We start from the raw sequence: 24,068 nt of genomic DNA, 5'->3' as shown, positions 1-24,068 counted from the left end.
GCTTTTACGAAAATAAAGAGTGGATTTTTGGAGTCATTACGTGGCAAGTGTGCACAAGATCAATCATATGCTAAAGTGTGGAGTGCAGTTTTAAAAAGGGATCCCTCACACTCACATGTCTTTGAACAGCCAAATCAACATGTCTCTGCACGCACATATAAAAACTCCAACACATAGAGCTCAACCCCTACTCAAGAAGAGCTTAAGCGATGGAAGAATTTTTCCATTGATGATGGCTACTTACTTCACAAAGGTAGAGTATGTGTGCCAATGGACTCAGACACTAGGCACCAAATCTTATTTGAGTGTCACGATAGTCCAAGTGCTGGTCATCCAGGTATTCGTAAGACGTATGCCTTAGTTCGACGACAATTTTATTGGTCGGGCTTACATCATGATGTTCAAGAGTACGTACTAAACTGCCAACAGTGCCAAGTTAATAAGGCAAAGAGCGCCTCAAGGTAGGTGGCCTTTTACATCCTTTAGAGATTCCCAAAGGTAAGTGGGAGAGTATCTCTATGGATTTTGTAGTAGGACTACCTACTACAAATCGTGGCCATGATGCCATATGGGTAATTGTAGACCCTCTCACAAAGATGGGTCGATTCATTCCCACTAAGACTACGGTTAAGACACCGAAATTAGCACGGCTATTTGTAGACTATATATAAACTCTACGGTCTTCTAGCTAGTATCATTAGTGACAGAGATCGAAAGTTCGATAATCACTTCTGGAGAGTTGTGTTCCAAAAGTTGGATACTAAACTTAATCTAAGTACGGATGATCATCCAAAAATAGATGGTCAAACCAAAAGAGTCAATCAAGTGCTAAAGGATATGCTACGAGCGTATGTTAGCAAGAAGCAAACCAATTGGGAAGACTACTTATTGGAATTTTCTTATAATAGTTCAAAGCATGTGACTACACGGTTTAGTCCATTTATGCTTTTATATGGATTTCAACCTAAATCACCCGTTCTGGTGGGGTTGGCTAAGGAGAAGATACAACAAGCGAAGGATTTTCTCCAAGACCATTTTGACATGCTTCGAGTTGCTCGACAGAATGTTAAGCAAGCTCAAGATCGATATAAGAAGTACGCAGATGAGCATCGTCATCTTGCTACTTTCGAAGAAGGAGACAAGGTTTTCCTCAAAGTTCTGGAGCATTCAGAAAGTCTGAAGACAGGAAAAGTTGCTAAAATTTCACCACGCTATTGTGGACCGTTTACCATTCTCAAACGTATAGGTCAAGTGGCCTATAAGTTAGCTCTTCCAAAGCACTCACGAGTTCATCCTGTTTTTTATGTTAGCCATTTACGAAAACAACTAGGACATAATGATAATGTCATTGACATAGGTGTGTTAGTTGAGCTTATCGAACCGCAAAGCATCCCTCGTGAGCCCAAAAAGATTTTGGATTCTCATGAGCTTCGCACTAGACATCATTCCAGACGACATGTGTTGGTAAAATGGCTAGATAGACTTGAAGAAGGTTCTACATGGGAGAATGTCTCCACACTTAATGGTTTCCTACGCTCGTTTTCGAGGACGAAAACGATTCTCCAAGGGGGGGGGGGGTAATGTAAGGACATGGGTCCTACGGGCAAGGCCACCGGCACGGCCGAACAGTGTGTATGCTAGGGGGAGGCTATAAGATAGCACGGTTGGGTGGAGACTAGCATACGCATTACCACCGCCCTTTCAGAAAGAGAGACAAATAAAAGAAAGGATGGCCAGCCCCATAACTGTAAATGGAAAATTCTATGAATAATACAAGATAAAGAACAGAGAGCCCCCTAGGTCACTTATGTAGTGAGCCATGGAGAATCCTTCTCAAAAGATCAGACATACAAAAGCCGAAAAAGGATTTGTATGAATCAACAAGATCGAACCAAAAAAGTCAAAATATGCATCAATAGAAAAAGCTAACCAAGGACCAAACAAGTATTGTTTTATACGAAAGCAGAAATACGATGTTTCTAAATCGATCAAATAAGAACATTTAGACATCATCGTTAACAAAGTCTCTAGAAAAAATCACCTTACTTATAGTTATGAGCTCCATAATAATCCAAGAAACACATGAGAAGACCATCTTGGAGAATTGGAAGAATTTAGACAAATCAAGTTCGTAATATGTGAATGACAAGGCCATGCTTTTTCTCTGCCCGAACCTTTTGAATCAAAGAAAGACAAACAAGAGTAGGCAAAGAAGGCATCATCAAATTTAAGCTACATGCATATCAACAAAAGAAGAATCCTTATTTGGAAGATAATTTTGCATGCACATATCCACAAAGTGATATGTAGCCCAAAAGAGGCTTAATACGAGTAGATAAATAAATATCCTAATGAGGCATAGAAGATGGTTACATATCTCAACAATTTGTACATTCATCGATGCTAGAATAGGTAAAGTCGTTTTTGTATCCTAGCTTGAGGCAAAGCTCTTCTTCTTCAAGGGTAGAGGTGGGTGTGTCCATGATGCTTGCCACTCGCACATTGAGATGTCGTGCTTGTCTCATCTTCTCCTCCTCTATTGTGGTTTGTATAAAGAGGTCCTCACCTTCTGAGTTTCCTCTTTGAGTTCTTTGCGTTGCCTGATGATGTATATAAGAGAATTGTTTGCCTTCAACCGTTTGAACATCAATCTCAGTAGAAAAATCAACAGCAACCTTTGGATCATTCAAATCAAATTCCCACTTTATGATAGGATCCACACGATTATCTCATCACACAATGGAGAGAGTGTAAAGGAATGGCCATCTCTACAAAAGGGCACACAAGACACTTCAACTTATCGTCAATAAATCTGAAATTATTTGAATGGAGGTATAAATATGTCACACCTTGACTTTAGATCACCACACCTTAGTTCCAAGGCTATGAGGCCACCCAGGCTCAAGCCCAAGTGTAAACATCACATCTCTCTCTAGTGTCTTTAGATGAAGGGACGCATAAATGTATCCACTCATTGACTTTGGATCCCCACGTGTATGGAATTTTGAGCCCTTGTTGCAAGCTAACCCAAGCTCCAAGCCAACACGTTAGAAAAAAATTCGTATTTCTTATAAGAGCTTGGACACGAGGGAAGCGTGCGAGTGTCGACGTGTTGATGTGCGGTTCCCTGTAAACTCCGCGAGAGACAGACAGAGATTTGCATCCGTAACAGAAGAAGCGACAAACGAGCAATTATGAGAGCTTATCCAGCAGAGATCGGTTTGAAGAAATCTTGAAAGGTAGATGAGCAGGTCTTGAGTTACAGCACACACAGAGAATGCCCAACTCAGATAATGAACACCATGGGAGCGGGGGAACACCTTGGATGGTCACCCGCAGAGAAGTGATGGTGAGCTTGGCGGGTCTCTCCATTGTGGTGCTTACGCTTATTCTGGGGCGCGTCAGCAGCTCATCTGTTGTCCTCATTACGCCCACCAATGAGACTGTGCCTTTCCCAGATGTCGAAGCTAGCTTCGGTAAGCTCTTTTTTTCCCTTCTCTCTCCGAAGTTGCAGCTTTAGCTTCTTTATCATACCATTAATGGCCTGCCTTTGTTTGCTTGTTTGTTTTTTCTTTGAGGGGAGGGGGGGACTTTGCATGCCCAGCGCTCCAAACGAAATTTGAAAACCCTGTAAAAGACGTTTCACAACGCTGCTTAATTTCCATCAAGTGGTACTGGGCTTTGTGCATACGGTCTATTACTAAGTTAGTAGATCCCACAGTGATAGCGTACACATAATACTATTAATGTGTAAATTTGCAAACCTAAGCTTTATCTATGTTCTTATACTTACCTGAAATTTCAATGGGTTGAATCAAATCAACCATTAGGCTTTAGACTGGGCGTGACTCCTGATAAATCAGAAACATGAGTATTTAATATCGTGTTGTGGAGTGATGTATATCATAATGTATAGCAAAGCAACAAACAAAAGTGCAACCCTTTTTGAAAAGAAAAGAAGAGAACTTTTATCATCATAGGAACAATTCCAGGAGACCTCACAGCTCTATCTGATGAGTCTTTAACGTCTTACTGAGGCTGAAGTTGATTAAAGGTATATAATCGTCTCCTTCGGGAATGCCATGAATGCATATAGAAAAGAATCTAAGTTAAAGTGTATGCTCCGTGAGGATGAGCTACATATCACAAAGTAACACTTATGAACATTATGAGAGAGAGAGAGAGAGAGAGAGAGAGAGAGAGAGAGAGAGAGAGAGAGAGAGAGAGAGAGAGAGAGAGTGTCGTGGAGCTTTCTTGTGCTAACCCTTACCTACCCTAATACTCCCTCTGTGAACCCTTCTACAACAAAACCCTAACCCTGTCGCGTGACTGCAAAACCCTAATCTAACGTCCCTACCTGCTTGCTCTGCGTGAGTGCTCATCCTTGCTGATTTGTGCGGCCACGAGTTGCTTGCATATTTGTGCCTGCTTTGTGTGTATTGCTCCCAAGCTAATTTACCAAGAGAAGAGACCTTGGCACACTTATAAAGGTTTTACTGTAGCCTCTGGCCCAAAAGCAAACCACTGAAAAGCTCTGGCCTCCAAAAGCTCCAAACCCAAAAGCTAGCGTCCTCTAGGCACTTTTGTAAACCGAGGCCTGTCCGCACTGCCACGTTAGCAGATTCCGTGATTTTCGGTCAGTTGTGTATGGAATGCCACTTCAACAGTTGTACGTGTTTTTTAGTGAACTTGATGTATTTGAAGAGGTTTTAGGCTCGTTAGCCATCTCTGATAAGTTTGGTGGGGTTAGGTTTTAACCCAACCCTTTTAGTCCCTCTGGCAATATTTGCAAGTTAAAGGCCATGCCACATCACAAGCTTGTGACATACCTCTCTCTTGAAAGAATAGTAATCAGCCTCGATTACCCCTGCAAAACAGACAAAGGACAAAAACTAGCTTAGTAGGAGATACAAGCAAGATGCGCAAACAGATTGGTCTGGCCTTTCCTCTTCTCAGAGGATCTTCACAACGCAGACTGGTCAGTATGGCTTCCCTACTTCTACAGGATGATCACGGTGCAGACAGCTTGGTCTAATCACACCTCTTCTCAAAGGCCCTTCACAACGCAGATTGTTGAGTCTGGCTTTCCCCTCATCTTGGATTACCCTACCTACTGACAGGACACCATCAGGTGGTGGTCCGTGCGGTCTATCAGTGACTGCTGCAGCTTACAGTGGCTTCTACAGTGCAGACTGTTTAGTCTGGCTTTCCTTGATTCGGAGGACGTCCACGGCACAAATTGCTACATCTGGCCTTCTTGGAGTTTTACACAGCTTAGCCACCTGGCCACAGTGGGTTACAGGTTCGTACATTGACAGGCTTCCGATCATTCTCATGACGGTTCCTGGGCTTCTTCATTTTCTCTAGATTGTTTGACTACAGACACCATAGATCCTACTAGACAGGACACTTGCAGGTCTATTGGCACTTCGTTTACGATGAGGAGTTGTCTTCACACTCAGTTCGGGACCTTCACGCAATATCTTCAAACTGTAATGGCGGAGTACAGCAGTTTGCTACACTGCTCGTGACGGCACTTTATCATAGAGATCTCTCGGAGGTTGTGACACCCCAGATTGCTGCTACACTCTCAAAGTTCGCTGGAATATTGTTCTTCAGTGGACGTCGCAGTAGATATCTTCATCATTTGCCTCACATCTTCGGCTTCATGCGGTTTGTTTAGCATCAGGTGCTGAGAGGGGGTGTTAGATTTACACCACTCTGCTGCTTCATAGGTCTAGGGCATGCATGTACGAGTAGTGTGCCTCTGGACTGGCCACCCTTTGCATACACATACAGACTGCACTGTCAGGCCGCCCACTTCTGGGCCGACCGCCGACCTTGTCCGGGCGCCCTCATATTTCATTTATTCCTTGTTGGGTCATGGGGGACTTTTCTTTTGGCATTGCCCTACCTCCCCTTGGGCACCTATATATGGGACCAAGGGGGGCACCCACTGTCAGTTATCTGATACGCTGTATTACAGGTCTTGTGGTTATGGTGGTCATGGGGGGCTGATTAGCCCCCTCCTCTCACATCTAGCGTTTTGTCTTCTGTCTTCCTCTCTCTTCCCCTCTCTCACGCTTCCGCACATGCGCACTCTCATAATATGATGGATGACATTAAGCATCACGAAGGGGTTGTATTGTTAATTCGGTGGGAGAGACCGAGAAGTGGATATTCTTGATGCGTCACATGATGGGTGACAAGTGCATCGAAAAGGGAATATTCTATTGGTCTGGCAGGAAATCTGAAGTGGACAAAGAAAGCTGCAAGCACAATAATAAAGATGGGTTCTGAGAAGCTTTTTTCTAAAAAGCGGAATATTTTGAAGTGCTTATCAGGAAAAGCAGATGTTTCTTGCGAGGAATCCGTGTTTGCATTGCATTTGTGCCTGAGAACTGCATCCAAGGACGCCTGGGAAGTGTTGTCTGGCATCAGTTTTCAGCTCACTGAGTTTTATTGAAGTTTTTAAACAGGCACACACTTTTTAAAAGATGACTAGTCGTCCACTTAATAAGTGGGCAGCCAACTGCAAAAATAAAGCAAGGCTACTTATAAAATTAGCGCTCTCTTTGGGCTGAAAATATATATGCGATCTCTCTTCCTCTGGCCTCGCCAAATTTGCCGCCAGCTCTATCTCTCCTCTAGTGCCCCCTTCCTTTCTATTTTTGCCAGCAACACACCTCTATTCCTGCCGCCCTCCAGAGGCTACAAAAGCTCTAGCGCTCTCCTTGTTGCTCCCGGTTTTGCGAGCGCTAGCTCTTGGAGACTCTGCCGGCGGGAATCTGCAGGAGATTGTGCGAAGTCAGCGTGCGAAGGTTGCTTTTCCGCACTTGGAGCGACATGTATCAATTGTGAATATGCTCTACGAGTTGTTGTTTTGTTTTTGTGCGTTTGGAGGTATTTCGTCTCACGGAGATACTGCAAGGAGGCCTCGGGCCTATGCTCAGGGATTTCGGGACGGAATTCGGAACGGTTTGTGGAGCGTTACACTTTCAATACAAACGGAAACGGAATTGAGAGCCCGTGTCTCGGAATTTTCCCGCACGGGAAGGAATTGACCATTGAGTCTGAGATTTAGAATGGAGGGGTGACTCCGGTCTTGTGCTTGTAAAAAGATTCTCCCTAATAAAGATTTTCTTTAAGGGGAGGGACCAACCCATCTTCTGGACCCCAATACTGTGTCGATATTCTCCCTCGTCTCTTTTGGTTGTGTAAGGTGCAGCAGAAGTGAATGTTGAACTTTGCTCAAGATGAGTGCTCCGAACTGTGCTCAAGGTTCCTTTTACTTACGGAAGGGAGAGCCTTCCGTTCGTTTAGTGAGAGAGTGCAATGCACAAACAAAGTGGTGAACATTGTGAATCAAGGTACTGAGACTGAGAGATAGAGAGAGAAGAATACGACACCAGAATGTTGTCAAACCCTCCTCTGAAGGCCCCACTCTCTATGGCGAGAGCGGCCTACTATTGATTGCACAAATCTCTACAATGCTTTGGACTCGTTGACGATGTCGATGACGATGAGAACGACGACGAGACGGGCTGAAATCTGAAAACGCTAATGGCTGAAATCTGCAAATCTTGTATCTGCTGAATTCTGATCCTATGTCGATGATGACGGTGATGACGACGATGCGACGACGACGCGCTGAAAACTGAGATGCTGAAATCTGCGTTTTCCGGGCTGAAACTGCAAACTGCGCTGGATCTGATCTTGCGGCGAGGATCTGCTGCGGGAAGGTGAGATCTGCGAGTTCGGGACTTGTTCTGCTGTGTCTAAGTGCTGAGAACTGAAAACGCTGGTGCTTCTTGGTGTTCCGTCGCGGTGAATCTGCAAAACGCTGGATGGCAATGGTGATGCAAAAACGCTAGGGCTGAATGTTGTCTTGCGGTGGAAATCTGCTAACGCTAGGGCTGAATCAAGCTGATCTTTGATCTTGCTGCAAAACGCTATGTCCAGCTCTGTCTACCAATGCCGGGGCTGAACTGCAATGCAAAAACGCAAGGCTTGGGGGATGGATGAAACGGCTAGGCTTTGCAGATGCAAAAACGCTAGCTCTGCTTATGTAGGGAATCTTGTTGAGAAGGTGCCTGTTGAACGCGAAGTTCCCGTTTGTCACGTGACACATCCAACCCTATGTATCCGTGGACAAGCTACAACATGACAAGGGTTCAATTCAGTCAAGTTAGTCTAGAATAGGAAGTGATCTGGCACTTTTGTGAGTCTGTTCGCAGACCGTGCATGTCCAGACACTTAGAGTAGATGCATATCTTCTGGATGCACACAGCATGATCATCAGATTACAATCAGAACCCATCGCGAGCATTTTTACAGTTCATAGACCTATTTTCCCTATTTTTGACATTTTTTACTTGGTATTTTTAAGTGACTTGTTGGAAACTAGGTAGGGCAATGTCACGTGACACTTCCAACCCTTTGTGTTTGTGGACAAGCTACAGCATGACTAGGGTTCAGTTCAGTCAAGTCAGTCTAGAATAGGAAGTGATCTGGCACACCTTTGTGAGTCTGTTCTCAGACCGTGCATGTCTAGACACTTAGATTAGATGCATATCCTCTGGTTGCACACAGCATGACCATCAGATTTCCATAAGATCCCATCAAGAGCATTTTTCTAGTGCTTTAAACCTATTTTCCCTATTTTTGACATTTTTCACTTATTTATTAAGTGACTTTTGTTGGGAACTAGGTAGGGCAATTTTGCTAAGATAATATAAAAGCAAACCAGAGTTAGCACTCTTTGGCAGAGGAGGCAACACGAGCATTGCTCAACATGCCGATTCTCAAGCAAGACAAGGATCCCATCAGCCTGGCGTTTTCCACAAAGCAGCTTGGCGTTTTCCAAGACTTGCACTCGGCGTTTTCAGCCTGCTGTACCTGGCGTTTTACAGCAGCCTATTCAGCGTTTCTGGTAGCCAATCAGTAGCGTTTTCATGACATCAAGACCAACGTTTTTAATGCCAACAAGTCAGCGTTTTTAGGGACAACATTTCAGCGTTTGGTCGCAACATGAACCAGCGTTTTTGCAGTAGTAGATCAGCCCGTCAACGTCGACCCTTGCAGATTTGCCAAGCATTCAATTTTCAGCCATAGTCTCGTCATCGTCGGCACCACCGTCGGCCTCGACATAGCCTTATTAGATTTGCATCAGCATCTTGTATCAGATTGTGCAATCAATAGTAGACCACTCTCGTTATCGAGAGTGGGGCCCTTGGAGGAGGGGTTTACAACTCCCTGGTGTCGTATTCTCTTCTCTCTCTATCTCTCAGTCTCATACACCTTCATTCACAATGTTCACCACTTTGTTTGTGTCCATTGCACTCTCTCACTAAAGGAATGGAAGGCTCTCCCTTCCATGAGTAAAAGGAATCCTTGAGCACAGTTTGGACCACTCATCTTGAGCAAAGTTCAACATTCACTCCCGTTGCACCTAACATTGGTATCAGAGCTTTGGCAGTGTTCTGTATCACTCAAGGAAAGAACCGCATAGTTTTTTTTTGCTTGTTGCGGTCGCACGTAACCCAAGTCCTCTTGGGTGTGTCGATTCCTAATCGTGTTTTTGAAGAGTGACAGGAAACCCAAGAAAGAAGGGCTTGTCCAGCCTCCCCTTGTGTCTCTTTTCATTCATTAAGAGCGGACCGTGCACTTAGCGGCCGGCCAATCGACTTGAGGTGGGAAAAAGCAACCTTGGTGTGAGCGCAAGGCTGCGAAGGGGTGTGCCCGCGGAAAAGAGCAGAACTCGGGTGAAGAGAAGATCTTTCTCTAACACAGAATGGTCATCACTTGATGCGGAATGGATACTTCGCTTGGAGGTGATGAGCATGAGAGAGGGGAAGAAGAATTTTCTCCACCAGGCAGTTTTTCCGACCCTTCCCCATCTACGCCAAAGATTGCACCAGATCCTATGAAGCTTTTCGACAAGATGGTGATGGACATGAAGTTAGAACGCGAAACACGAAAAGCGGAAAGAAAGGCAGAACACAAAGAAAGAATGGCAGCCATAGAGCGTGAGCACGAGCAAGCATGCTTGGAAGCCGAAGAAAGAAAAGCAGAATTTGATTGCGAGAACAAAGCAAGAAAAGAAATGAACGACCGACACGTGAAAGAGATGTTGCGACTTTTTTCTCAAGTGCAGGCATAGATGCAAGAGATTCAGGAAAAGGAGATTCTCTCAAGTCTCCTCTTCTCCAAAGCAAGACACACATGATTTGCATGATAATTATAAGCATGAAGAATTGCATGACAATGACAAGCATGATGATTTGCATGATAATGACAAGCATGATGAATTGCATGATAATGACAAGCATGATGATCAAGATGTGATTTCTCACAAGCATGATGATTTGCATGAAGATGATGTGATTGTTCACAAGAATGATGTGTTAGTTGATACTTTCTCGAGTGAAGCTAACCTCATTGCAGAGACGATCAATCACAAAAAACCAATCTTGGCTCTCGAGCCTATGTCCAAGGAACCCCCTCAGAAAGAACCCCCTCAAGAAGAACCGATCTTGGCTCTCGAGCCTAGGTCCAGAGAACCACTATGTGTTCACATGATTAGTCGCACGCATTGATTGACTGTTTCATTCGTGATCGTTTCCTGTATTCTAGTCAGCGTCTTTATGTGATCCCTTTTCCTAGGCATGACATATTGTACGTTGAGCACGTTTCACTCATGAATGAGCACGGATGTATGCGGATTATTCATGAAAAGCTGAAAAGTATGCATTCAAGGGAGTCACATTCCATGTCTCTTCCTTGGCACGACACAGTTGTAGAAAGAGCACAAGAAAGTATGAGCACCAAGTATGGGCATTTCCATTGTGAATTGCCACAGTTGATTGATTTAGATCAGAAAGACAAGATTTGATCTCATTGTTTGGGTGTGTGGTGAACGGTTTGGCACTCCGTCTATTTGTTCATCTACATTGCATGCACACTCTTTGAGGAAGACGAGTTTTTCCAGTCACTTTACAAGGAATAGGTATGTTTATGTTTTTGTGTTGTAAGTGGTTTCAAGAATTTTCAGACATGGAGATTCTTGAAGAAGATGGACCTACGTCCATAGACAACGTTGAAGCATTGAAGGAGACTCAACTGACTTTGTGTCGCTTTCGGCACGGCCCAAAGAAGAAGACTTTGCAGACCTTTATGAAGTTCAAGTATTGCACAACCCACACATCAGAGTGGGCCGGCGAAGAGTCCTTTCCAGGATTCCAGACGCTGTTGGCGATCTCCCTCGACGCCATACAGTTTGGTGCCAGTACCTCACTTTGAAAAGGAGGGGATGTCACGTGACACATCCAACCCTATGTGTCCGTGGACAAGCTACAGCATGACCATGGTTCAATTCAGTCAAGTCAGTCTAGAATAGGAAGTGATCTGGCACCTTTGTGAGTCTGTTCGCAGACCGTGCATGTCCAGACACTTAGATTATATGCATATCCTCTGGTTGCACACAGCATGACCATCAGATTTTCATCAGATCCCATCAAGAGCATTTTTCCAGTGCATTAAACCTGTTTTCCCTATTTTTGACATTTTCACTTATTTATTAAGTGACTTTTGTTGGGAACTAGGTAGGGCAATTTTGCTAAGATAATATAAAAGCAAACCAGAGTTAGCACTCTCTGGTAGAAGAGGCAACATGAGCATTGCTCAACATGCCGATTCTCAAGCAAGACAAGGATCCCATCAGCCTGGCGTTTTCAACAAAGCAGCCTGGCGTTTTCCAAGACCTGCACTCAGCGTTTTCAGCCTGCTGTACATGGCGTTTTACAGCAGCGTATTCAGCGTTTTTGGCACCAATCAATAGCGTTTTCATGACATCAGGACCAGCGTGTTTAATGCCAACAAGTCAGCGTTTTTAGGGACAGCATTTCAGCGTTTTGTCGCAGCACGAACCATCGTTTTTGCAATAGCAGATCAGCTCGTCACGTCGACCCTTGCAGATTTGCCAAGCATTCAGTTTTCAGCCATAGTCTCGTCATCGTCGGCACCACCGTCGGCCTCGACATAGCCCCATTAGATTTGCATCAGCATCTTGTACCAGATTGTGCAATCAATAGTAGACCACTCTCGCCATCGAGAGTGGGGCCCTTGGAGGAGGGGTTTACAACTCCCTGGTGTCGTATTCTCTTCTCTCTCTATCTCTCAGTCTCATACACCTTCATTCATAGTATTCACCGCTTTGTTTGTGTCCATTGCACTCTCTCACTAAAGGAACAGAAGACTCTCCCTTTCATAAGTAAAAGGAATCCTTGAGCACAGTTCGGAGCACTCATCTTGAGCAAAGTTCAACATTTACTTCCGCTTCACCTAACAGGCAATTTTGCTAAGTTTGTATATATAGAAACCTATCGCTAGCACTTTTTCGCAGAAGAGGCAGCAGGAGCACTTGCTCAACAGACACCTTCTCAGCAAGACTTCCCCCCCCCCCCCGCAAGGCCTAGCGTTTTTGCAACACAGCATCAACACTGGCGTTTTTGCACCATAGTCCAGCCCCTGGCATTTTTGCTCAGCAGATCAGCCCCGGCGACCACAGGAGACAACAGATCCCCTAGCGTTAGTAGATTCTACAGCAGTTAGCAGATTTCTACCGCAGCAGAAGATTTTCAGCCCTAGCGTTTTTGCAGATCTTCGCGATGGAATGAGCACTAGACTCAGCGTTCTCAATTTTCAGCAGTCAGTTAGAAGAAGTCCCGAACCTCGTAGATCCTCGCCGTACGGTCAGATCCCGCGAAGTTTGCAGTTTCAGCCCAGAAAACGCAGATTTCAGCATCTGCGTTTTCAGTGCCTCGTCATCGTACCATTGTCATCGACATCGTCACCGGCATAGAATCAGAATTCAGCAGATAAAGATTTGCAGATTTCAGCCCTTAGCATTTTCAGATTTCAGCCCGTCTTGTCGTCATCCTCATCGTCGTCGACATCGTCGGCAAGTCCAAGCATTGTAGAGATTTGTGCAATCATAAGTAGACCCTTCTCGCCATAGAGAGTGGGGCCTTCGGAGGAGGGTTTGACAACATTCTGGTGTCGTATTCTCTTCTCTCTCTATCTCTCAGTCTCAGCACCTTCATTCATAGTGTTCATCCACTTTGTTTGTGTCCATTGCACTCTCTCACTAAAGGAACGGAAGGCTCTCCCTTCCGTAAGTAAAAGGAACCTTGAGCACAGTTCGGAGCACTCATCTTGAGCAAAGTTCAACATTCACTTCCGCTGCACCTAACACTGTTGCCTCTTCTGCCAGAAAGTGCTAGCGTTGGGTTTTCTTATATAATGGCTTAGTCAAATTGCACTACCTAGTTCCCAACAAAAGTCACTTAAAATTAATAAGTGAAAAATGTCAAAAATAGGGAAAATAGGTCTATGCATTGTAAAAGTGCTCCTGATGGATTTTGATTGTAATTTGATGATCATGCCGTGTGCAACCAGAGGATATGCATCTACTCTTACTGTCTGGACATGCACGGTCTGTGAACAGACTCACAAAAGTGCCAGATCACTTCCTAAGCTAACTGAACTGAACCCATGTCATGAAGTAGCTTGTCCATGTACACATAGGGTTAGATGTGCACGTGACAGGTTGAAAGTCTATTTATTTTCAGCTTGCTGATTATCCGTGTGTGCTCGTGCACTTGATAGTTGAGGCCAATAGAATTACTTTTTCACCCCTTTCAAGGTACTCTTTGCCACCAGACAGGCACCATGTGCCAACGGAAAAGAACAGACTGAACAAACTTTTAGCACTTCAATAACAACTGAACTGAAAGAGAGATGACACTGGGACTGGCGGAGTTCCACTCCGAAAGAGCACTGGCCTCAAACCTTGGTGCCCTTTTCGGTATTTCTTTATATTACTTGAACTCGGTAATATAAAGAAATACCGAGTGGCGGAGTTTCACTTCGAGAGAGTACAGGCCTCAAACCTTGGTGCCCTTTTCGGTATTTGTTTATATTACTTGAACTTGGTACAATGCCGGTACTCACGCTCTGCACCTTCACCCAGAAGAGTGCTAGTGTAACAGATTCGAACACTCCAAGTCGAGAATCTACCGCGACACCACAGATTATCACTTCAAAACAGTTCACAGTTCACAATTGATTCGACATTGGCCCGATGGAGTTCCGTGCCTAGAGATATTGGCCCCAAAGACTGGCGCCCCTTTCGGTATTTCTTTTTATATTAATCTGCAACTCAAAGTACAAGCGAGTCTTCGGGACTCACTCTCAAACTTTGCGTCCAGATGCTTTGAGAAGTGAGAGCCCAAAGATTCTTATAAAGGTTTTACAAGGGATGCCAAAAGCAGAGCCCTCTTCCAGAAAGTCATACTGGTTGGCTTTGTAAAAATTCTTCTTCTTTGCGTAAAAGTTGCTCATCAAAGTCCGAACTATCTGTAGACGAGTCCTCTGTAGAACTGTCACTCACGGGGCGAGATTTAGACTTCTTTGCCTTTTTCTTGCCCTTTTCGAAGCGTTGCTTTTTGCTTCGCTTTTTACCTTTTCTTTCTTCTTCGCTCGCATCAGATGAGCTAGAAGAATTGTCAGAAGAAGAAGAAGAAGAAGAAGAAGAAGAAGAAGAAGAAGAAGAAGAACTGGGTACTCCTTCAAATCGAACAGAAGATAACTGGGTACTCCTTCAAATCGAACACGCTTCTTCTGTTTCTTTACGTTTTTAAAAGTAGAATGACGACCCAAATAACTCGGGAAGTCAGTGCCTTTCTTCTGCTTTTTGTTGTGATTTTTAACTTTGTTCTGCGCGTCAAAAAGCTGAGCAATTTGTGCATCAACCACCTCTTCTAATTCTTTCTCTGTATACTTCCTGGGGGTAGGAGGTTTCTTGAGAGCGGGTTTGGGGGGTGGTTTTGTGGTCTTCTGCCATTGCGTATGCACCTCATTAAAAGAGGTCTCGCTCATATATTTTGCAAATTTTGGATCCTTCGCAAAATTGAGCATCATCTTTGTTGTGTCGCCAATCAATTGTTGACGCTCCATCTCTCGACGCTCCGCCGAAGTAGGCCGAGGCAGGCCGTACTCCTTGCCTGAATCTTCGTTGTGATCCCTTCCCGAATCTGCGGATGCAGAGGGAGTCGACTGATCTTTGCCTGAAGCCATAGGTGTCGCGGAAAAAGAAAAAAGATCGGACTTCCCGTAGAAGAGAAATCGGCCGTGCTTTGATACCACTGTAACAGCCTTGGACACTCCAAAGCGAGAATCTACCGCGACACCACAGATAATCACTTCAAAACAGTTCACAGTTCACAATTGATTTGACACTGGCCCGGCGGAGTTCCATGCCTAGAGATATTGGCCCCAAAGACTGGTGCCCCTTTCGGTATTTCTTTTTATATTAATCTGCAACTCAAAGTACGAGTGAGTCTTCGGGACTCACTCATAGACTCTGCGTCCAGATGCTCTGAGAAGTGAGAGCCCAAATATTCTTATAAAGGTTTTACAAGGGATGCCAAAAGCAGAGCCCCAAAAAGCTGAAAATTAAAAGCTTTTAAAATAAAGTAAAAGTCCTCCGTCTCTCACAAGCTCTCTCTCTCTCTCTCTCTCTCTCTCTCTCTCTCTCTCTTTAATAAAATAAAGTAGAGCTTTTCTCTTTTTCTCTGTCCCAACAATTGCGTAAACAAAAGCAAGGCAAATTGCGTAGGAAACAACCCTGCACTGTGTAGCCCAAAAGCTGCTCAAAAACTGTCGTAAAACACGGGCGTCCGTACAGTAGGCCACGTCATCAGCTTTCCGCATTTTTCGGAACCGTACAGTGCAGCCACGTCATCTTTTCTGCCCGCAAGGGACTGTCCCATGCCAAGAGAGGGTGTGTGTGTGTGTGTGTACTGGGCAGCCACGTCACCTGTCTGTGACAGCTAGAGACTGAGCCCTTTGCACAAATTTAAAGGCCCTTGGCCTATGAAAAGCAATTACATGAAAAGCATCAAACTCAAAAGCATATGGCCTCAAAAGCCGATGCTGAAAATTGCCCAGCGTAAATCATTTGCCACGTCAACACAGTCAGTATGAAACGCGGAATTCCGTACAGGCTGCCACGTCAGCAAGCCAGTGCAAAATGTAGGCTTCCATATGACTACCAGGTCATCATGTCTTTACGCCATAGTTACAAAGAATGGCCATTTTCAGGTCTCTGTTCCCCATTCCCATCCCAATTTCCCGTTTCGGGTCCCCGTTCCATGTTTTAGACGTGAATATCCGAAACAGAGAAGGGCATTTCATGCATGTTGCCGTTCCGTGGTCCCTGTTCCATTTCCCGTCCCAGTTAACTATGCTTTTCGTGCGTGTGGGTGTTTGCCGGCTTTACTTTAATGTCTTTAGGTCCATTGGGCCCCATCGGGCGGGGTCCCATAAGTCGGTGGGATCTCTACTTTAAACATAGGCCACTCGGCAAGACATTGCAAGTCGGTAAAACTTCTTCTGCTACTTCTAGGTTTTAGGCTCCTCGGTTGGGATCTGCAAGTTGGTTCCGTTCTTCATTGGCTTGACATGTCAGCAATTTGTGACATGCTCTGACACCATTGTCACCAGATCGGCACCACATGCCAATGGAAAAGAACAGACCGAACAGACTTTTAGCATTTCAATAACAATTGAAGTGAAAGAGATAGACGACACAAGGAGTGGCGGAGTTCCACCCCAAGAGAGCACTGGCCCCAAACCTTGGCGCCCCTTTCGGTATTTCTTTATATTACTTGAACTCGGTACAATGCCAGTACTCACCCTCTGCACCTTCACCCAGAAGAATGCTAGAGATTGAGCCCTTTTCACAAATCTAAAGGTCCTTGGCCTATGAAAAGCAATTACAAGAAAAGCATCAAACTCAAAGCATATGGCCTCAAAAGCTGGTGCTGAAAACTGCCCAACGTAAATCATGGAAATTTGTACAGATTGTCACGTTAGCACAGTCAATGTGAAATGCGGAATTCCGTACAGGCTGCCACATCAACAGGTCAACGCAAAATGCGGACGTCCGTACAATTGCCACGTCATCAGGTCTTTACACACGCGCGTGTCTGTGTGTGTGCCGGCTTTACTTTAATGTCTTTAGGTCCCCTAGGCCCCATTTGACGGGGTCCCATAAGTTGGTGGGAACTCCTCTTTAAACATAGGCCACTTGGCAAGACTTTGCAAGCTGTTAAAACTTATTTTGCTGCTTTTAGGGTTTAGGCTCCTCGATCGGGATGTGCAAGTTGGTTCCGTTCTACATTGGCTTGACACGTCAGCAGTTTGTGACACTCTCGATGCCTTTATGCCCAACAAAAGGCACATTATGGCATTTCGTCAACACCTTTTCCTTGTTAGAGTTACACCACTGTTGCTTCGCCATTTTGTACGGCTAGTGATTGTAGGTGCAGCGGAAGTGAATCTTGAACTTTGCTCAAGATGAGTGCTCCGAATTGTGTTCAAGGTTCCTTTTACTTACGGAAGGGAGAGCCTTCCGTTCCTTTAGTGAGAGTGCAAATGATCACAAACAAATTGGCAAACACTGTGAATGAAGTTGCTGAGACTGAGAGATAGAGAGAGAAGCATACGACACCAGAATGTTGTCAAACCCTCCTCCGAAGGCCCCACTCTCTATGGCGAGAGCGGTCTACTATTGATTGCGCAAATCTTTATAATGCTTTGGACTTGCCGATCATGTCGACGACGATGAGGCGAGCTGAAATCCGAAAACGCTAATGGCTAAAATCTGCAAATCTTGTATCTGCTGAATTCCGACTCTATGTTGGTGACGATGTCGATGGCGACGATGCGACGATGACGCGCTGAAAATGCAGATGCTGAAATCTGCGTTTTTCCGGGCTGAAATTGCAAACTTCGGTGGATCTGACCGTGCGGCGAGGATCTGCTGCGGGAAGGTGAGATTTGCGAGGTTTGGGACTTCTACTACGGAGTCTTACTGCTGAAAACTGAAAACGCTGTTGCTAACGATGGTCGTGTCGTGGCGAATCTGCAAAACGCTAGGATGTCCTGCTGATCCAAAAACGCTAGGGCTGATTTGGGGTCTGATGAAAAAATGCTAGTGATCTAGTGTTGCTAGGCTGCTGCAAATGCAAAATGTTGGGCTGAATTTGCTCTTGAAGAAAACGTTGGCTGTTCTTGGTTGAAAACGCTGGGGGGGGGGGGGATCTTGCTGATAAGGTGCACTGTTGGATGTCAGGTCCCTGCTACCTCTTCTGCCAGATATTGTTAGCGCTAGGTTTTCTTATATATATGCTTAGTCATATTGCCCTACCCAGTTTCCCAACAAAGTCACTTATTAATAATAAGTGAAAAATGGCTAAAATAGGAAAAATAGGTTTTCTGCACTGTAAAATGCTCCTGATGGAATTTGATGGTACTGTTGATGATCATGCCCTGTGCAACCAGAGGATATGCATCTACTCTTAAGTGTCTGGACATGCACGGTCTACGAACAGACTCACAAAAGTGCCAGAACACTTCCTAAGCTAGGATAATTGAACTAAGCTGAACCCTGGTCATGAAGTAGCTTGTCCATGTACACATAGGGTTAGACGTGCACGTGACATCCCTCCTTTTCAAAGTGAGGTACTGGTACCGAACTATATGGCGTCCAGGGAGATCGCCAACAACTTTTGGAATCTTGGAAAGGACTCTTCGTCGGCCCACTTTGATGTGTGGGTCATGCGATACTTGAACTTCATAAAGGTGTACAACGCTTGCTTCTATGGGCCGCGCCGAAAGCGACACAAAGTAATCTATGGCTCCTGCAATGCTTCAACTTCTTCTATAGTCATGCGCCTACCTTCTTTAAGAATCTCTGAGGATGAAAATTCCTGAAACCACTTCCAACACAAACACATGAACATACCCATTCCATGTAAAGTGACTGGAAAAATTCTAGTCTTCTTTAAAGACTGTGCATGCAATGTAGGTGAACATAGAGATGGAGTGTTGCTTTTTCCCACCTCACGTCGATTGGCCGGCCGCTAAGTGCACGATCTGCTCTCAATGAGTGAAAAGAGAAACAAGGGGAGGTTGGACAAGCCCTTCTTTCTTGGGATTCCTGTCGCTCTTAAAAAACACGATTAGGAATCGACATGCCCTAGTGGACTTGGGTTACGTGCGACCGCAACAAGCAAAAAAAAATTTGTGGTTCTTTCCTTGAGTGATACAGAACACTGCAAAAGCTCTGATACCAATGTAAGCTGCAGCGGAAGTGAATGTTGAACTTTGCTCAAGATGAGTGCTCCGAACTGTGTGCTCAAGGTTCCTTTTACTTACGGAAGGGAGAGCCTTCCGTTCCTTTAGTGAGAGAGTGCAAATGATCACAAACAAAGTAAGTGGCAAACACTGTGAATGAAGGTGTTGAGACTGAGATAGAGAGAGAAGAATACGACACCAAAATGTTTTCAAACCCTCCTCCGAAGGCCCCACTCTCTATGACGAGAGCGGTCTACTATTGATTGCACAAAACTCTACAATGCTTTGAACTTGCCGACGATGAGGACGACGACGAGACGGACTGAAATCTGAAAACGCTAATGGCTAAAATCTGCAAATCTTGTATCTGTTGAATTCTGACTCTACGTCGGTATGGCGACGATGCAACGATGACGTGCTGTAAACGCAGATGTTGAAATTTGCATTTTCCGGGCTGAAATTGCATACTTTGGTGGATCTGACCGTGCGGCGAGTATCTGCTGCAGGAAGGTGAGATCTGCGAGGTTCAGGACTTGTTCTACGGGCTCTGACTGCTGAAAACTGAAAACGCTGGTGCTAATGATGGTCTTGTCGTGGCGGGTTTGCAAAACGCTAGGTTGTCCTGTTGATCCTAAAACGCTAGGGCTGATTTGGGGTCTGATGCAAAAACGCTAGTGATCTGCTGTGTCCTGCTGTCGCCAGGCTGCTGCAAATGCAAAATGCTGGGCTGAATCTGCTCTTGAAGAAAACGTTGGCTGTTCTTGGCTGAAAACGCTAGGTCATCCGTCGGGAGGGGGAAGGTGCACTGTTGGATGTAAGGTCCCTGCTACCTCTTCTGCTAGATATTGCTAGCGCTAGGTTTTCTTATATATATCCTTAGTCAAATTGCCCTACCCAGTTTCCCAACAAAGTTACTTATTAATAATAAGTGAAAAATGGCTAAAATAGGTTTTCTGCATTATAAAATGCTCTTGATGGAATCTGATGGTACTGGTGATGATCATGCTATGTGCAACCAGAGGATATGCATCTACTCAAGTGTCTGGACATGCACGGTCTGCGAACAGACTCACAAAAGTGCCAGAACAGTTTCTAAGCTAGGCTGACTGAACTGAACTAAACCGTGGTTATGAAGTAGCTTGTCCACATACACATAGGGTTAGATTAGCATGTGACAATGATTGCCCGGGTTGGCCGCCCATTGCACACCACATAGGTTGCACTGGCAGACACTTTAGCCGGTCATTTTTGAGCCTGGCTGGGTGCACACACATTTTTGGCCATTTTGGGCCTTTTATGTTTTTTGCACCAATTATAGATTTTTGCCTTACCTCAACCCAACATTCTATAAAAGCAATGCTTGGGGTCTTGTAGTCATTCATTGTGTTATTGAGAGCATTTGTGCATCTAGCGTTCTCTCTCTCTCTCTCTCTCTCTCTCTCTCTCTCTCTCTCTCCAACGTTTTCGGCGCTCGTGGCTCTCACCCTCTTTACTGCTCACTCTCACATGGTATGAGTCTCCAGCAAGTGAGGACCTCTACGATCCAGCAAACCAAGGCTAGCACTAGCGTTTCTGCAAACTTTCATCGCGGGGAAAGTGCAGAACACCTACCGTTCTTGCATTGCCTAGCGTTTTTTCGAAAACGCCAGCGTTTTTGCAAATCAGCCTTGCGTTTTTGCTTCTACAGGCAGGGATCTCCTGCTTCCTCCTTGGCGTCCCCTCCCTGCAACAAAACAAAAGGCAGCAGATAGGCTTCAGATCATCCTTGCATTTTCTGCACCAGATCTGCGTTTTCAGAACTTGCTGCGTTTTCTGAGGTTGCTGTGTTTTCAGCAAACGCTAAGCCTCTTGCACACACGGGAGCGACCAAGACGTCCACGGGAGTCTCCTACACCGCCTGGCATCTGCAGTTCTACACCTTGGTCAGGTATGTACACCCAACCGGCGCTTTTCTGGCACTTATTACTAGCTATTTTTTCTCTATTTTCAGCCCTCTTGATGGCTGCGAACTGCGAGAACCCCCTCCTCTGACCCTCTGCGACGCTCCCGTATTGATCGATGGCGTACAGGCACGTTGAATTCTCTGTTACAGCAGCGTTTTCACCCCCTTTTGCAGCGTTTCTTGGGCGGACAATAGGCTGATTTTTTTGCCTCTTGTGCGGTTGATCATTCCCTTGCTTGTTAGAACACCATCTGGTGGTTGTGTGAGCGGTTATCTTGGACTGCTACAACATTGGAAACGGTACCTTCTACGGTGACGTGAGATTTTATCCTTTGATCCTTGGGACTATTCTCTGAGCACGCGACGGCCACCACGTCCACTACGACAATGGGCACTTCCACTTCTGCGACTACGTCAATCTGCCAACGCAACATCCAACATTATGCCCTCACCCAGTTTGATGAGGAGAAGAAGTTGGATTTACACAACTATGCTGTGCGGAGGACACGAGTCCGCACAAAATTTGCATACCATTGACTCTGGGAATGGTTGAATGATTTCACCCATTCGGCTACGAAGCCTACCCTTCCCACCGCCACTCAGGAGCAGATCGACGAGTGGGTGGATCGGGACATACGAGTCTTCACCTTTCTTATGATGAACCTCTCAGACCGCATCACAAAGGAAGTTTCCAAAGAGGAGCATGCACATCCATTGTGGAGACGAATTCTTGACCAGTTTGAGGAGACCTCGTTTGCTAGACAGATCACACTTGAACAGGAGTTGTACAACGTCCAGTTCAAGGATTTCAACTCACTCTATGGGTTGATCCGCCGCATGCGGGAACTCTGGGCGACCTTGTCTCTACCGGAGGCAACATCACCTTGGCACGCATGGCTGGCCTCTTACTATTCAAGCTTCCCCCTCTCTTTGATCCCTACTTTTAGAGTTCGCTCACATCTGGATGTACCTCTTTTTTCACCTGGGACGAGATTCTCCCTTCCCTCGGACAGATCGAGGGGCACTCCGCATTCAGAGCCGGAGGTGCTGTTGGTGCAAAAGGAGCTTTGATCGCTCAAGGAGGTAACAAGAAAGGCAAAGGTAAGAAGAAGAAGAAGAAGAACAAGGACATTGAATGTTATCACTGCCACAAGAAAGGGCACAAAGAATCAGAATGCAGAAAGAAGAAGAGAGAAGAGGCCAACAAGGAGAAATAGACAACCTCCATTGCAATTGTAGCCTCTCACGAGACGGCGGGGACGGCTCTTGTCGCGACAATGGACCACGCTCTTGCTACATGTAGGCAGGTACTGAGGTTGTTGACAGTGGAGCTACCACTCACATGACTCCCCAATAGTCTTGTTTTAGCTTTCTCGGGGAGACTCGTGCGCAAACCGTCACTATGGGTGACAACCATGAGATTCCACTGTCTGGCATAGGCTAGATTACCCTCTTTCGTAGACCTGAAGTTCAGTTCAGTGGAGGCGCTCTACGTTCCGGACATGGCCTCCAACCTCCTCTTTGTGTCGAGTTTGGACTCTTAGGGAGCTGACATACACTTTGGGAGTGGCATGCAACTTGTCCTTGATGTCCTTTGGAATCTTTTTTGTCACGTGACACATCGAACCCTATGTGTCCGTGGACAAGCTACAGCATGACCAGGGTTCAGTTTAGTCAAGCTAGTCTAAGATAGGAAGTGATCTTGCATTTTTGTGAGTCTGTTCGTAGACCGTGCATGTCCAGACACTTAGATTAGATGCATATCCTCTGGTTGCACACAGCATGACCATGAGCATTACCATCAGAATCCATCAGGAGCATTTTCCAGTGCTCAGAACCTATTTTCCCTATTTTTGACATTTTTCACTTATTATTTTTAAGTGACTTTTGTTGGAAACTAGGTAGGGCAACTAAGTTTGTATATATAGAAACCTAGCGCTAGAACTTTCTGGCAAAAGAGGCAGCAGGAGCACCTTGTTCAACATGCAACTTCTCAGCAAGACCAAGCCCCGCGACAACTCTGGTGTTTTCTCTCACCAGAAGGCCTAGCGTTTTTGCACCAGATCAGCCAGTGTTTTTGCACTTGCAGATTCCCGGTGACAGTAGACAGCAGATCAGCCCTAGCGTTAGCAGTTTCATAAGCAAGGACAGATTTCAGCCCCTAGCGTTTTTGGTTTGCAGATCAACCTCAACGTTTTTGCAGATCTTCGCGACGCAATCAGCAGTAGACTCAGCGTTTTCAGTTTTCAGCAGTCAGACTCCGCAGTAGAACCCCCGAACCTTGCAGATCCCACCTTCCCGCAGTAGATCCTCGCTGCATGGTCAGATCCAGCGAAGTTTATAGTTTCAGCCCGGAAAACGCAGATTTCAGCATCTGCGTTTTCAGCGCGTCGCCGTCGCATCGTCGTCATCGACATGGAGTCAGAATTCAGCAGATAAAGATTTGCAGATTTCAGCCATTGGCGTTTTCAGATTTCAACCCGTCTTCGTCGTCCTCATCGTCGTCGACATCGTCGGCAAGTCCAAGCATTGTAGAGATTTGTGCAATCGTAAGTAGACCGCTCTCGCCATAGAGAGTGGGGCCTTCGGAGGAGGGTTTGACAACATTTTGGTGTCGTAATCTTCTCTCTCTCTCAGCCTCAGCACCTTCATTCACAGTGTTCACCCACTTTGTTTGTGTCCATTGCACTCTCTCACTAAAGGAACGGAAGGCTCTCCCTTCTGTAAGTAAAAGGAACCCTTGAGCATAGTTCGGAGCACTCATCTTGAGCAAAGTTCAACATTCACTTCCGCTGCACCTTACATTTTTACACCCTCGAGAGTTATTGGTTGTGCCAATGCTTGTCAAGTGCTTTATGACTTGAGAAATTGTGCTAGTTAACTTAAAGTTGCAGTGCTTGCATTGCCATCGCCAAATTTGCCT

The 24,068-nt window shown here is 45.4% G+C and overlaps 1 protein-coding gene across 1 annotated transcript in view; it reads left to right on the top strand.

Annotated features, from left to right (window-relative positions):
* The first annotated feature begins 3,077 nt into the window (after positions 1-3,077).
* LOC147443602 (receptor homology region, transmembrane domain- and RING domain-containing protein 2-like) overlaps positions 3,078-24,068 on the top strand; it is a 68,252-nt gene continuing 47,261 nt past the window's right edge. The window contains exon 1 of the mRNA XM_086526412.1: positions 3,078-3,476. Within this exon, the coding sequence (XP_086382538.1) occupies positions 3,278-3,476 (199 nt within the window). The 5' untranslated portion in view covers positions 3,078-3,277. The remainder of the gene's footprint in view (positions 3,477-24,068) is intronic.

This window comes from Adiantum capillus-veneris, chromosome 13 (genome assembly GCF_014529385.1).
Source record: "Adiantum capillus-veneris isolate H3 chromosome 13, ASM1452938v2, whole genome shotgun sequence".
Taxonomy (NCBI): Eukaryota; Viridiplantae; Streptophyta; class Polypodiopsida; order Polypodiales; family Pteridaceae; genus Adiantum; species Adiantum capillus-veneris.
Note: the sequence above shows the minus strand (reverse complement) of the source record. Positions and strands in the feature narration are given on the sequence as shown.